The sequence below is a fragment of the Cololabis saira genome, chromosome 3 (genome assembly GCF_033807715.1).
Source record: "Cololabis saira isolate AMF1-May2022 chromosome 3, fColSai1.1, whole genome shotgun sequence".
Lineage (NCBI taxonomy): Eukaryota > Metazoa > Chordata > Actinopteri > Beloniformes > Belonidae > Cololabis > Cololabis saira.
Window position 1 is genome coordinate 12,365,427 of NC_084589.1, and position 15,680 is coordinate 12,381,106.

The 15,680-nt window shown below is 41.5% G+C and overlaps 1 protein-coding gene across 1 annotated transcript in view; it reads left to right on the forward strand.

Annotated features, from left to right (window-relative positions):
• ube3d (ubiquitin protein ligase E3D) overlaps positions 1–15,476 on the forward strand; it is a 36,664-nt gene extending 21,188 nt beyond the window's left edge. The window contains exons 9-10 of the mRNA XM_061718213.1: positions 3,188–3,326; positions 14,894–15,476. Coding sequence (XP_061574197.1) covers positions 3,188–3,326; positions 14,894–14,914 — 160 coding nt within the window. The 3' untranslated portion in view covers positions 14,915–15,476. The remainder of the gene's footprint in view (positions 1–3,187; positions 3,327–14,893) is intronic.
• The last annotated feature ends 204 nt before the right edge of the window (positions 15,477–15,680 follow it).

Sequence of the window (15,680 nt, forward strand, 5' to 3'; positions counted from 1 at the left end):
GTTGAGGGAAGTGTGACAGCACTCTTACCATATGTACCACTTTTCCCAGGCAAAAGGTTTTTCCTTATTCTGCCAGCTGGTTCCTGCTGCAGCTGCCTTATTAATGAATCTGCTGCTCAACATCTGATCAATGTGTTAACGGCTGTTAATCATTACAACTCATTATCAGTATTTAGTATGTGATCAGAAATCATGACAGCCACAATAAAGAAATTAACTTTTTTAATGAGGATCCTCATATTTGAGATTCAAAAACCTTTACAGAGCAGGACACCTAACCTACTCACTGTTTACTGATGGATAAATGAATATATTTAATGGTTCCTGTGTATTTACTAAACACACCCCGTACATAACCACAGCACTAGAATAATAAGTAAACTAACTCATGGACTAATCACTTAAACTAAACTTAAATGAAAACTCTGAAAGCTACTTTGGTAAAAGATGATGCCACGAGATTTCTGAAGACATACGATCAAGAGAAGAAGATCTGCATGAGGCTTGAAAGTTTATGAAGGAATCGGTTCAGGCACTCATCAGTTTACTGTGAAACAGAGCATCTAGAAAAGGAGACACTTGGATTCAGCTCAGATGGCTGCTAAGGAACAACACAGAAACTTAATTGAAGTAAAGAAGGGGAATCTCTGCTACATATGGTGGATCAAAACAGCAGTAAAGGATGGTGGACGGAGCATCATGATTTGGGCTCGTGTTTCTAGCTCAAAGCCTGGACCATTTGCCATCATGCAGGTTAAAGGGAATTCCCAAGTTTCTCAAAGTATCCTACGGGATAATGTCAGGGTGACTGTCTGCTAGCTGAAGTTTATACAGCGATTATAAGCATGGAAGTAAGTCCAGCAGAGAATGGCTTCAAAAAGAAAACTGGCTCAGTGAGAGCCCAGGCCTTTACCTCATATAGGTTTTATGAAATATTGTGGAAAGCTGTTTAGGCCATATAACATGCAAGTGTGTCCGCACTAAAGAAGTTCTGTAAAAAGGAATGGTCAATAATTCCTCCTGAATATTACCCAGGTCCCACCAATGAGTAACAGCCATTTACGACCACTACAGAGTCAGGACAGAGCTACCAGTTAATCCTGTCTGGAGGCTGGCTCAGGTTCCCTGTGCTGATTCAAATCAATCCATCGGCTCCAGTCCAGCTGCTTGCTTACCATCAATTCCTTTAAGTTTCAGCTTTTCAACAAATATAAATATGGAAGGGGTGGGCAAAAATATTGATATGGCAATATATTGCGATATCTTGCCGGCCGATTCAATATCGATATTCAAAATTCGAATGTTGGTTTTTCCAAATAATAAATCCTGTTTCAGGTGGGTTGTAAACCCAGTACGACTTTATTGTATACATGGGTTTAAATAATATTGTTAATGTTAATTTCATATTATGTATCTAATATGAAAAATATATGCAAAATATGTTTTAACTTCAGCTTGTACAGTTACAATAAAACAGCATGGATAATTTGAATTACATTGTTTAGACTCAGTCGGGCCCATGATTTATCACTCTAATCTGATGTAAGTGGAAGTTGGATTTTAAGATGCATAATGCATTTTACAGTTTTGCAAACTATGTATAATATCGCAAAATTTGGATATCGCAATATCGTATCTTGATGTGTATCGTATTGTGAGATCCTTGGTTATAATATATATATATAGATATATATATCTATATATATATATCTATATATATATATATATATATATATATATATATATATATATATATATATGCCTCCTGGACACTAAAAGTGTCCTGGACGTTGCTGGCTGGGTCTGCTGTTGCTGGCTAGAAGGTCTTGGTGAAGAAACGTGTCTGAGTGACCGCCATGGCCCTGAATAAGATTAGAGCCAGTCTAGATAAGTGATGGTCGTTGTGCAGGTCTAAACCACATGCACTACCAATGGATTTCCAACCAGCTATTAACTAAAAAGATTCACTTTTATTTCCCCTCCATCACTGTGAATGTTTAACAGGACTGCACAGTAATGGCAAGAGAAATCTAAATTGTCCGCTGTGCATTAAGCATGCACTATATGTAAAATGCTTAAACTGTTATTCTATGCTTCTAATTGCTCTTACTTATCTTCTGTGTTCAAGTCTGGCGTAGGTTTATGCCCAAGCTTCAGGTCAAAACAAGCCTCGCATTTCTTTTAACCTTGTCAGGCTTCAACATTTCAGCCTAAACCTTTCTGTAATTCTGCCTTTTTCTGACATTTTTCTTCTGCCGTCAACCCACACTTCCATTTCCTCCCCACATAATTTACCACGAGTCCTCCACCACTCATCTCTGACAATTTAAATTAAATGTTATGCCTGGGGAGCTGAATTCCCATGCTGATGGCTTTCTTCTCCTTCTTCAGGATACAGTCAGTTACAGTCGCCTGCAGCTGGAGGTTGCAGTATGCGTCGCTTAAAGTGCCAATAATTGGTTGGAGAATCAGTGAGCCAGTGCCTAAGTGGATTATGCTTGTCACTAATGGCATGGGCTTGATAAAGGTTGAGTGAAAGTTGCAGGCGCCATCACAGTCCAATACAATGGAAAACATTAGGCCTCATTTATGTGGAAATTGAGTTCAGTGGAAAATGGCCGAGGCAACTCCTTTTTCATACATTTCATTTTCATTTCATAATATCATTGATGGCGGATGATTTTCACCTCAAAGAATTGTCTAGCGTTTTTGAGATCAACACAGAAATCTTGATACATTTGCATCATAAACAGCTGAACTTCACAGTCTTGAGATGTTAATTGTATATTTTCCTATTACTCGGATGCACTGGCAGGACTTTCTGCAGTTGAGACTTTATGCTCTCGTGAATTGCACAGATGGCTAAATGTCACCCAAACAAATAGATCAACACCACACACTGACAAAGCATCAATCTTTCCTCTCCCACTCGCTCTTCCTCTCGTCCTCTCAGCTTCTTTTTCTTTTCTGTCCCAGATATATTTCTCCTCACGAGATCAGTTCACGCTCATTCATCCGGAGTTATCATCCTTTTCATTCACAGGGTAAAAACCGTAATTAAAATGGCAGGGTCAATGCTTCAACACGAGATTTACTGATGCTATTTTTGGCATCGTCCTTGCTGTGAAATGCCGTTGAAGACACGGCCCGCAGTAAATCCCAACTGTTGCGTGTCTGTGTTTTTCAGGATTGTTACTAGCTGGGATGCCAGTGCCATCGGACACCCCGTGGTGCTGCCGCTGAAGGTGTGCGAGGAGCTGCTGCGAGTGATAGATGGCAGCAACTCTACGCTTCCTGCCTCAATGCGTCACATGAGGTCTTATGAGGTGAGATATTTACTATGTACTGTGAAGCAACAGATGACGACTGAGATATGGAGATTCTTGGCATGCTCGCAGATCTTTCTGATCTTTCTGAGGTTCTCATCCCACTGCTGTTTACCAAAAGAAAAGAGATGCTGTAGTTTCTTTTGTTGCTGATAGCTATCACTTGCTTTGCTCCGTTTTGACTTCAGAAGTGCCTGACAGTGTTTTCCCCCCACACTTTAATTAATTTCACGACTCAAAGCTTTCCGTTAACAGTCGTGCTTCAGGGGTTATAAGGAGCAAACAGTAGATTTTTACTTTTGTCAGCCTTCTTTTGGCTTCTGTACACCTGTAATTGTGCAAAATATGTCTGCCTATTCCCAGTTGCAGAGGCGAACCCTTTGACTAGAAAATAGGTGCTGTTAACTTTGCTGACAAGTCTATTCTGCTCGCCGTTTTAAACATAGTAACAGAGGTAATTAGCGCCATTATTCCCCAGCTCCTGCTCTGAAAGTTTGAAAAGGGCTTCTCACAGTTTAAATAAGTTTTCCATCTCCCCAAAATTACAAGAGCAGCACTTTAGATCTGCCATTTAGCAGGTTTGAATCCCACAGTTCTGGTTGAAGGTCGGTGGGTTGATACGTGTGACCTCACTCTCCTACTTGGTAAAAACAAAGCCATCACTTCTCCTACGCTGATGGGTCTGAATGCCTTTTTATAGGAGAATAGGTTTATTCTAAAGAAATTAAATGTATGCACTCTTTGTTCCTCTCCCAATATACAGGACTGTCTCAGAAAATTAGAATATTGTGATTTTTCTGTAATGCAATTACAAAAACAATTAAAGCTGCAAGCAGCGATGAACGGGCCCTCGCACTCACGTCCACCGACCCCATAAGCATATCAGAAATGACACCACCCACGACTCTATGTCAAACCATTCAAAAGTTATAGCAGAAAAAAGGAACAACCAATCAGAAGAAGGGGCGGGGCTAATTCAGGCCAATTATGGTCAAGGACTCAATACCGAGTCCCATGACACCACCCACGACTCTTTATGTCAAACCATTCAAAAGTTATGGCAGAGAAAAGTATTCTGGGGGGCGCTGTTGAGCCGTTAGGCCACGCCCATTAATGCAAACCATGAAATATCAAATTTATCACCAGGTCTGGCTTGCATGCAAAATTTGGTGCCTTTTGGAGAACTATCAAATATGGACCAATCAGATGAAGGGGACGCGTGCTTTTTCGCGTCTAGCGTCGCCACAGTAACACTTTTGAAAGAGAAAAGTAATGTACGTCGTCGCAGGACAGAGACGCACATTTTGATGTAAAAACACAAAAATTGCTGACAAAAAATTTCATCATAGGTACAGCCAGGCTCGAACTCTCGACTTCTGGCACCAAAGACCGCAATGCTGTGGCTGAGCTATGTCTCAGCTATCCCTTTCACTTCGACTTACTGGCTTAAGAGAGACCAACATAGCGATAAAATGTCTGGAACTTTTTTTTCCTAATTTTTTAAATATTTGTAAGGTATAAACATGAGTAAAACACTACTATTTTTATTACTTTTTCTGTAACCATTCTACCGAGGTTCTAACTGGGCTGAGCACGGATCTATTTCTGATGTCACCATATTACAGGGAGCTGATTGGTCGGGGAGCGGGGCCGTCATCACCCTACTCGCCACTGATTGGTCGGGGGCGGGGCCATCATCACCCTACTCGCCACTGATTGGTCGGGGGGCGGGGCCGTCATCACCCTACTCGCCACTGATTGGTCGGGGGGCGGGGCCAGCAGACGTTTGAATCAGGAAGAGGGACTCTATGTCAAACCATTCCAAAGTTATAGCAGAAAATCGGGACAACCAATCAGAAGAAGGGGCGGGGCTAATTAAGGCCAACGAAGTTTAAGAACTCATTACAGAGTCCCATGATACCACCCATGACTTCCTATGTCAAACCATTCAAAATTTATAGCAGAAACAAGGGACAACCAATCAGAAGAAGGGGCGGGGCTAATTCTGGCCAATGAAGGTCAAGGACTCCATAAAGAATCTGATGACACCACCCAGGACTCTCTATGTCAAACCATTCCAATGTTATAGCAGAAAATCGGGCCAACCAATCAGAAGAAGGGGCGGGGCTAATTAAGGCCAACGAAGTTTAAGAACTCATTACAGAGTCCCATGATACCACCCATGACTTCCTATGTCAAACCATTCAAAATTTATAGCAGAAACAAGGGACAACCAATCAGAAGAAGGGGCGGGGCTAATTCTGGCCAATGAAGGTCAAGGACTCCATAAAGAATCTGATGACACCACCCAGGACTCTCTATGTCAAACCATTCCAATGTTATAGCAGAAAATCGGGCCAACCAATCAGAAGAAGGGGCGGGGCTAATTAAGGCCAACGAAGCTTAAGGACTCATTACAGAGTCCCATGACACCACTCACAACTTCCTATGTCAAACCATTCAAAAGTTATGGCAGATAAAAGTATTCTAGGGGGCGCTGTTGAGCCGTTAGGCCACGCCCATTAATGCAAACCATGAAATATCAAATTTATCGCCAAGCCTGGCTTGCATGCAAAATTTGGTGACTTTTGGAGAACTATCAAATATGGACCAAGCACATGAAGGGGGGCGCGCCTTTTGGCGTCTAGCGTCGCCACGGTAACACTTTTGAAAGAGAAAAGTAATGCGTGGTGTCGCAGGATGTAGACGCACATTTTGATGTATAACACACCTGGGTGCACGTTACGGTTCGGGCTGAATTAACTGCCGAAGGAATGGCATAAATTTCGCCAAAATGACACAATTTATTCAAAATGGCCGACTTCCTGTTCGGTTTCGCCCATGGCGCCAAGAGACTTTTCTTTTAGTTGTGACATGATACAGGTGTGTAGCGATTTTCGTGCATGTACGTCAAACCGTATTGTGGGGCTTGAGGCACAAAGTTTTCCGGGGGGCGCTGTTGAGCCATTTTGCCACGCCCATTAATGCAAACCATGAAAGATCAAATTTATCACCAGGCCTGGCTTGCGTGCCAAATTTGGTGCCTTTTGGGGAACTATCAAATATGGACCAATCAGATGAAGGGGGGGCACGCTTGTTGGCGTCTAGCGTCGCCACGGTAACACTTTTGAAAGAGAAAAGTAATGCGCGTAGTCGCAGGATAGAGACGCACATTTTGATGTATAACACATCTGGGTTCATGATACGGTTCGGGCCGTATTAATTCTCGAAGGAATGGCATATATTGCTCCAAAATTACGTGATTCATTCAGAATGTTCAAAATGGCCGACTTCCTGTTCGGTTTCGACCATGGTGCCAAGGGACTTTTCTGTAAGTTGCAACATTATACAGGTGTGTACCGACTTTCGTTCATGTACGTCAAACCGTATTATGGGGCTTGAGGCGAAAAGTTTTTTCTGTCTGAACCAATCAGATGAAGGGTGGGCGCGCTTTTTGGCGTCTAGCATCGCCACGGTAACGATTTTGAGAGAGAAAAGTAATGCGTGGTGTCGGAGGATGGAGACGCACATTTTGATGTATAACACACCTGGGTGCTCGTTATGGTTCGGGCCGTATTAACGGCCGAAGGAATGGCATAAATTTCGCCAAAATGACACGACTAATTCAAAATGGCCGACATCCTGTTCGGTTTCGGGCATGACGCCAAGAGACTTTTCTTTAAGTTACGTCATGATACAGGCGTGTACCGATTTTCGTGCATGTACGTCAAACCGTATCGTGGGGCTTGAGGCACAAAGTTTTCAAGGGGGCGCTGTTGAGCCATTTTGCCACGCCCATTAATGCAAACCATTAAATATCAAATTTTTCGCCAGGCCTGGCTTGGGTGCAAAATTTGGTGACTTTTTGGGCACGTTTAGGGGGGCAAAAAGGCCCTCCTTTCGTCAGAAAAATAATAAGAATAATAATAATAATAAAAAAAATACAAATAATTCCTACAGATACAATAGGGCCTTCGCACTGAAGGTGCTCGGGCCCTAAAAATGTCATACATTCTGGATTCATTACAAATCAACTGAAATATCGCAAGCCTTTTATTAGTTTAATATTGCTGATCATGGCTTACAGCTTAAGAAAACTCAAATATCCTATCTCAAAAAATTTGAATATTCTGGGAATCTTAATCTTAAACTGTAAGCCATAATCAGAAATATTAAAATAATAAAAGGCTTGCAATATTTCAGTTGATTTGTGATGAATCCAGAATGTATGACATTTGTGTTTTTTTTAATTGCATTACAGAAAATAAAGAACTTTATCACAATATTCAAATTTTCTGAGACAGTCCTGTATTACCAAACTGTATCACAAACTCACATCATTAAACTTTCACCACTAATGGTAATAGAACCGTCACAGCACTGCAATGCTGTCTGGAAGTCTGTGTCTTGAGTGTTTTATCCTCTGACTTCAGGCCGTATGAGTAGATCAAAGACTGTGCCGTAACCCGGCCTGTTATTACGCCGGCCGTGACACGTCTGGCTCGCCGGTTTCCCCTCCCTCCATCATCGGACCTGCCACTGGAACGGAGTGTGAAGTGGATCCAGCTCGAGTGTCACTCCTGTTCTCAGGAACAACACAACACCTTCCTCTGCCCTCACTTCATTAATTTCTTTCTCACTCCCAATGACACAAACACGTAGGTGAGGCACAAACCGATGTAGTATTTTAAATTGGAAAGCTGAGGAGGTGCATTCTTTCTGCAGTCCACAGCCTCTCCACATGAGCTGCCGCGCTTTCCTTATCCAAATAAATTACTTGCAGCAAGATGCTCGTGTCTCGCAGCTCGCAGTGTATCAACCCCACTTCTATTGTTTTCACATTACAGGACAGATAGACATCACATGTTCAATTATAGCAAAGCTAGAAGTGGCATTGTAATGCTGGAGTTTTAAACGGATCCAAAACATACCTGACCTGACATTTACCCACCTGGTTTTGGTGTTTGTCCTGAAGAGACTGAAGCTTATGGCATATTCAAAATGAAAAAAAAGACTACAAAAATTCAATATCACCTATAACGTAGGCCATTTACACCTAAACGCAACAAAATTCTAACACCAAGCAATGAAAAAGAGCTGAGACTCTTCAGATTGAGATGATGAAAGTATGAACACTCACCGAGCCGGCGGTCAAAGAATAACACAAAAATAAAACTTCACCTTTTGCAGCTAAACTCTGAGTTTGGTTTGACCTTTTTTGCATCTTTAAATCATATTCCAGTGAAAAGCTTCACTCAGTTCAAGTTGTTTTTAAAGTGTCGGTGTCAGATGAAAGTCTTTATTGATCTCTCTGTCCAGTTCTGTTACTGGTAGAAACTCACCGCCTCGGAGGAGGTTCGATTTTTATTTTTAAAAACCTCAGAAGCACAGATATTTCAAAATATGCCAAAATGGCCAGTTTGAAGAGTTTGTCGGAGCCAATGTGTCCCATTCCCGGCTCATTCTTGGGTCACTATGGTGCATGTTTTTAATGTTTTCCTGTTCCAGGACACCTGTCTTAATGAGTGGTTCTTTAACTGACTCGATGACAAGCTGTTGGTGATCCACTCATTTGAATCAGGTTTGTTGGAATACCTGAATGTTTCAGCTATTATCAGTAGCTTTAAATGCCAGAATAAGGCTAAAAAAAGTCCAAGAAGCTGCAAAAGTAAACTGGACTTGATCTAAAACTGAATCTGACGCTTGTGTGACAAATGTGAACCGTAGCTGTAAGCGGAGTAAGCCCATAATAAACATATTCAGCGAGCAGAGCCGTGAAATAACCCGTACTCCTTCTACCTCCACACTGCCTCTAGCCCCAATACACCGCGCCTGGTCGCACTAACAAGCACCGCCAGAAATCAGAGGCCACTTCAGCCTCTACTGGCCCGGTGGAGGTGGTGATGGGAAAACTCCTGGCTCGGCCTCAGCCGGCTCAGCGTCTAAAGCTGCTGTTATACCTGGATAATCCAGTGTGGGAAGCAGTGGTCACTAACCCTGGTTCTGATTGGACTTTGAGGGGCTTCCTCAGATATTGATAGTAATGTTGCTTCAGCTCCATTGATTATTTTGGAAGTTGGGTCATCATTAGGGTTGTCCCGATCAGGATTTTTTAGCTCCCGATCCGATCCCGATCACTTGAATTTGAGTATCTGCCGATCCCGATTTTTCCCGATCCGATCACTATTTTTGGCTCCCGATACATTTCCGATACTTTTTCCCGATCAGATACATTTTGGCAATGAATTAAAAAAAAAAAGAGGACTAAAACTAAATTATCCCAGGTTTCTTTTATTGTCCATTGGAGAACAACATGGACATATATTTCAACAAAGCTTATCAGCTCTGGTGCCACAAAATGTAAAAACATGAAATTGTAAACTAAAACAAAAAGTGCAGAATAGTGAAATAACAAAAATAAATTAAAGCTGCAAGCAGCGATGAACGGGCCCTCGCACCAACCTTAGTGCAACATTCTGAATGGCATGAAATGAATAGCAGCAGCTTAATGTAACATGAACACATAAAATTTCACAATTCAAACATGTAAACCATGTTAGTTTCACTTACTTCGTCACATCCGTTAAATATTAAATGCAACGATATATAAAATGATTTAATATATATTAAAAACATTAATAACTAGGTATGTCCCGATACATTTTTGGCCGATCCCGATGTTTTGAAAATGCCGTGATCGAGATCGATCGATCGGGCGGCCGATCGATCGGGACAACACTAGTCATCATGATCAATACCTGGATACTGAAACCAGCTCAGGAAAAGAACCGAGTAGGAAAAATATTCAGTCTTAAAGATAACTCCAGTTGCTGGATGTAAATCAGTGAAACATTACTTTACCAGGTAGCATTTGCTGTCAAAGGGCATATTTATTTTCCCGATGATCACAGTTCAGACGGATCATCTTAAACACACATGTCTTATTTAATCTTAGTCAGTTCAACCCTCTTCTGTAATTAATTTGCTAAGCTCGGTGACTTCCTGTCACCATCTGCTACCGGCCCCCCTTTTTAACAAGCTCGCTAAAGCTGTCTAACTTCCAGATGGGGAGGACTGCTGGAGTTAACGCTCACATTAGCAGGAGATGTCTGCACTGCAGGCTGCCTTGTGCTGTCAGCATGTTGCAGCATTGTGCTCCGGAGAAACAGAGTCAGGAGCTGAGCAGCTTTTTTATACACACAAAGATATTCAGGGCAAATGTAACACAAATTGCTGTAAATGATGAATGTCGGATGGATGCTGTGGGTAATGAGTTCACAGCCGAGTAGGCTGTTTGGGGTAATGCTGCTTCAAATAAAACGTCAGTCAGGTTTATTAAATCAGCTGACAGTTTGTCTCTCTCTGTATAAGTTGCTTCCTGGAACAAGAGGCTGGTTGTGTAAGGTTGAACACTGATGCTGGTGGTTCATGTGAACCCGTTGTGTTGGAGCAGTGAAACATCTGAAACCTGGGGCAGTGGAGGACCGGGAACGAACAACACTGCTTTAGATGGATCAAAAATGTCCAGTTTTTGATTTCCATGCTTTCTTCACCGCTCTGTTTTGAACATGAATGCATTCTCATCACCTCCACTTTCATCATTTCATATTTTTTTGTGTCCACCACCAGAGGTGTCTAGTAACGAAGTACAAATACTTTGTTACCTTACTTAAGTAGAAATTTTGGTTATCTATTCTTCACTGGAGTAATTATTTTTCAGACGACTTTTTACTTTTACTTCTTACATTTTCACTGTTTCATCTGTACTTTTTACTCCTTACATTTTAAAAACAGCCTCGTTACTCTATTTCATTTTGGCCTTTAAAAAAAACTATCCAGTTAAATTGCTCCAGCCGGATAGAGTGAATTTGGTTGTGGTTGTTTCAGATGTTCTTGTCCAGTTTTGTTCTTACATCCGTTCCCTCAGATTCCTGCAACTAAACTTGGATGTTCATTCCAATAAAGGTTAGGATAAATGATAACATGAACATGAAGTTTGACTTTTTGCACCATTACAAAACTTATAGGCAACTAGTCATCATATCTCCTGTTCTCTGAAACACATGTTAATGCTCAATAGTACACATATATGGTTCTTTAATATATTTGCATTATACTAAGATGCATTCATTTTCAATGGCTTTTGTCCTTAATGGCTTTTTCCCCCTTACATTACTTTTACTTTTATACTTTAAGTAGTTTTGAAACCAGTACTTTTATACTTTTACTTGAGTAAAAAACTTGAGTTTATACTTCAACTTCTACAGGAGTATTTTTAAACTTTAGTATCTAAACTTCTACCTGAGTAATGAATGTGAATACTTTTGACACCTCTGTCCACCACTCGCAGGAAGTGGAAAGCAGCTCATTTAAAATGTAGATAATAAAACATTCAGGTTAAAATGATTGATTCAATGGCATTTTAAAACCCATTCTTGTGACAGAAATAGTTGTATTTTCAGTTGTAAAAGCAGGAAATTGTTTAAAAGCTCAGCTTGGGACCATTCATCCTGATACATTACTTGTAAATGTGTGACCTGATGATGTGTGCATAAAGCTACAGATGGAAATGGGATGGTATTGATATTTGGGTCGGCGGCTGATGGGTCTAACTGCAGGACACTCCCCATGTTTATCTCAGCATGTTCTACTTTTCCACACAGCGTCGGTCTGTTTCTTCTTACAGGAAGAAATATTCTCGGCGCTGCTGCCTGCCAAGTTTAAAGTGTTTATGATAAGACATCAAAGACTTTGTTCGTGAGAGCTCCGTTTGTCAGCGTCTCCTGCTTGTAATACCAGGCGTAAATGTGCCTCTTGTTAGTAATCTTTTCTAGCAGCCGAAGGCTTTGCAGCGATACTTTATATTTCACTGAATTCCAGTGAGATCGAACCGCTCCAACACCTTTAAGCACATTAAACTCAGGAGTTGTGGGCAGATCAGCCGTCAGCGTCCATTAAGCCCGTCATACGTTTTTAACGCAGTTAAACAAAAACTATGTGAGAACCTGCTCGGTGGAGCTGCTCATCGTACAAACATTTGAATTATACAAACATATATACTCACCAGGAGCAGGTATGTTTGTTTCCAGGAGTGATGATATTCAGCATGAAGTTCACAGTTCAGCTCGTTGAGGGATCAGGAATGTAAAAGTGGCCACGCTGGAAGTTGTGATCTTCTCAGAGAAACTGTTTGACTTTGCTTCCTTACAGTAGCCCCTTTCACACAGAGATTCCGCAATATTGGTGTAAAGAAGTCCTGCCAATACGCCGCCTTTGTTGGTTCACACAGAACCATACAACGCCGGCATAACGCCGCTCCCGTCTGTAAATTCACACAGCATGCCGGCGTTCCGCAATCAGAGGCGTGACGACAGCGTCAGCGTCTAGTGGCATGCCGGCATGCCGGCTGTGTCATTCACACAGACCCCGTTTCGTCTCTGTGACGGCTCTGTGACTACCTCCGCTGCTGGCTTATTGGTGGGGCCACTTGGCCCCCCCATTCCGCCTCCGTGACTTTCACACAGAACAGCGAGGCGGCTTAAAGGCGCAATGTTCCCGCCTCGAACTGGCTGTGTGAAAGGGGCTAGTGATAAACCTGGTCTGAACGAGAGTACTGGAAGACTCGTGTCTTAAAAAACATCATACTTTATTTGGTACACTTTTGTCAGCACCACACCGAGCCCTCTTTTACCTTTTAGGACATTCAACAAGGTCTTTGATCCCTGATCATTATACCACCAGTAACAGACGAGCTGGGGTGGATCCATGCTCTCGTCTGACCCCACCGTCCAAATGTCACAACAGAAATGGAGAACAGCCTCCAGTCTTCTGGTGTCCAGTGTTGGTGAACTTGTCAGAACTGTAGCCTCAGCTCCTTGTTCTTGTCCTGGTCCTCAGCTGCTGCAGACCATCTCGGTTGTGGTTCCACATGTTTTGCATCCGAAGCAGCTAATTTGTGTGGTTTGAGTGACTGCTGTCTTTCTGTCATCTCAGTGAACAGTGAACTTTCTATTTTATTTTCAGCATTTTTCAAGGTATATAAATGAAAACACAAACACAGAACTTCGAACTAACAAATAAATGAGGTTGCGATAGCACTGACGGCAAAAAAAAAAAGCTTATAAATCTACAACCCGTCCATCATAGAGGCTGACAATGTGTCCATATATGCCAAATAAGGTTGCCACATCTCTGTAAAAGTATGATAGTCTTTCCTGAGTGTATATGTATTTTTTTTCAAGTGGAACACAGCTATTCATTTCTGAAACCCATCTTCCTATAGAAAGTTGGGAGTCAGACTTCCATGAGATGGCGATACACTTCCTGGCAACACACAAGGCCAGAGCGAGAAACTTCTTTTGTTCTGAATCGAACATCAATATTTGTAGTATCTCCTAATAAACAGGTTTGAGGATCTAATTGAAGATGCACTCCTAGAAGTTTTGTCATTATGTCAGAAAAATCAATATGTTACGTTTTGTGCATAACCAAGTGCAGTGCAGGAATGAGCTACTCTTCTATCCCACATCTAAAACACAGGCTGGATATCTCAGGTTATATTTATGCAATTTCAGTGGCGTAAGATAGGACTGATGGAGAAAGTTAAAATAGTGAACAGTTAAACAGGTGTACTTAGGAAATAAGGTCACCTGGCACTTTATTATCAAGCTTAAATTGCTTCATTATACTTGTTGATTTAAAGTCACAAAAGGAAGGAAAAATGTTGTTTGAAAACCATGTTTGAGAGCTACGCTTCAAACAGAATCAGAATACTGGTTAATCATTTTTTCTGTAGATTAATAATTGGATATTTATTGAATTGAAGGTTAATTATTGGTGTTTATGTGATCACATAACTTCCCCTTCAGATAGTTGATGGAGCCAGAGTACTACAGTTAACTGAATGACCCTTTAAGTTGTGTTTATTTTATTTTATTTCAGTTATTTATCCTCAGGGATGCATTTTATTTTAATCAGGAGGTCGTGCCTCTGCTGATCAGACTCCCATCGCTCTGCTTTTCTTAATCAGCTCTCCTCTCCGTAGGACCCAGAACTGTGTTAGCAGGACTTCACCTCTACTTGCCATTTCTTATCATTTGTGTGAATTACTGCTGATGCGCTCAAGCAGTCAGAAGACATTGGCACGGGGATGGAGAAGACAGGGCCTTGAACGAGGCAAATGCCCTCATCCATCTTCCCAATATAGAGCCCTCAGCGGAGCGCGGCCGCGGCACGCCGCGGGCAGACGCCCAGGAAAAGCAGATGGAGAGGGAGAGAGAGAGAGAGAGAGAGAGAGGGGCTCGGCTGATTTGTTGTCTTGTCTTTGTTTATATGCATGTGTTTTTTGAAGTTGATTTAATCTGCACCACCTGGGGTTTTCACTTGTCTGAAAACAGTCATTGCAGATAATGTGTTCCTGTCCTGATTAGCAGACCCAATGGATCCGGGACATTTGTTCTTTGGGGAACAGTAAAATATTAGAAAATAGAAAAGTTAAGATTTCAGAGGAGGATTTATTTATTTTTCAATTTCACTGAATACTAAATTTTTCTTTTGTCTGTTCACAGGTTGCGTACCTGAGACTGTGAGGTCAGAGGAGGAGCCCGGCTGTCATAGATCCACTCATCCTTTTTGGAAGTGAACTTTAAGGACATGCGATCAAAGAACCTCTGAACTTGTTCATGTGTTGCTTCTGAAAAATATTTTTTTCTGACCTTAAGAGGAGGTATTCGGGTGTCTGAAGTGCCTGCCAAATCAAAAAGTCCGATAAATCACAACCCTGTCACTAGAGTCCTCACAGTTCAGATCTGCAGGACACTGTGACATCACAGACCCGGGTCACGGTAAAGTTAGCCATCCTCTCCACCTTTATCTCTGCTCCCTGCAGTATCTTGTTGGTATTTTGACAAAAACATGCCAGAAACATTTTATTAAGACCTCGGGACATTGTGTCAACTTTTGAAAAAAGGTCCCGTGTCTCCTTTACAGATTCAGTTCAGTGTGTGGAAGACACCTAGATTTTTAGTGATTGAATACATTTCTTTGACATTATTATTTTTTTTAATTTTTTGTATTTGATATGAGCATGCCCTACCGCCCATTTTTAATTTCTTCCAATTATTCATGATGTATGTTTATCTTGCACGTTGTACCCAGTTATTTTCAACAAATAAAACATGATTGCATCCTTGTGTTTTTCAGAGAATTGTCTTTCTCCCGTCTCCGTCTCAGCTCAAGAGCAAAACTCAGCATAAACATTAGATTCCTGGCTGCAGCAGTGCATTTTCTGCTTTACAGATTGTAGAAAGAGATTACTTTTTCTTTTCTTTTTAATTGAAGAGTATTTTCTGTGTG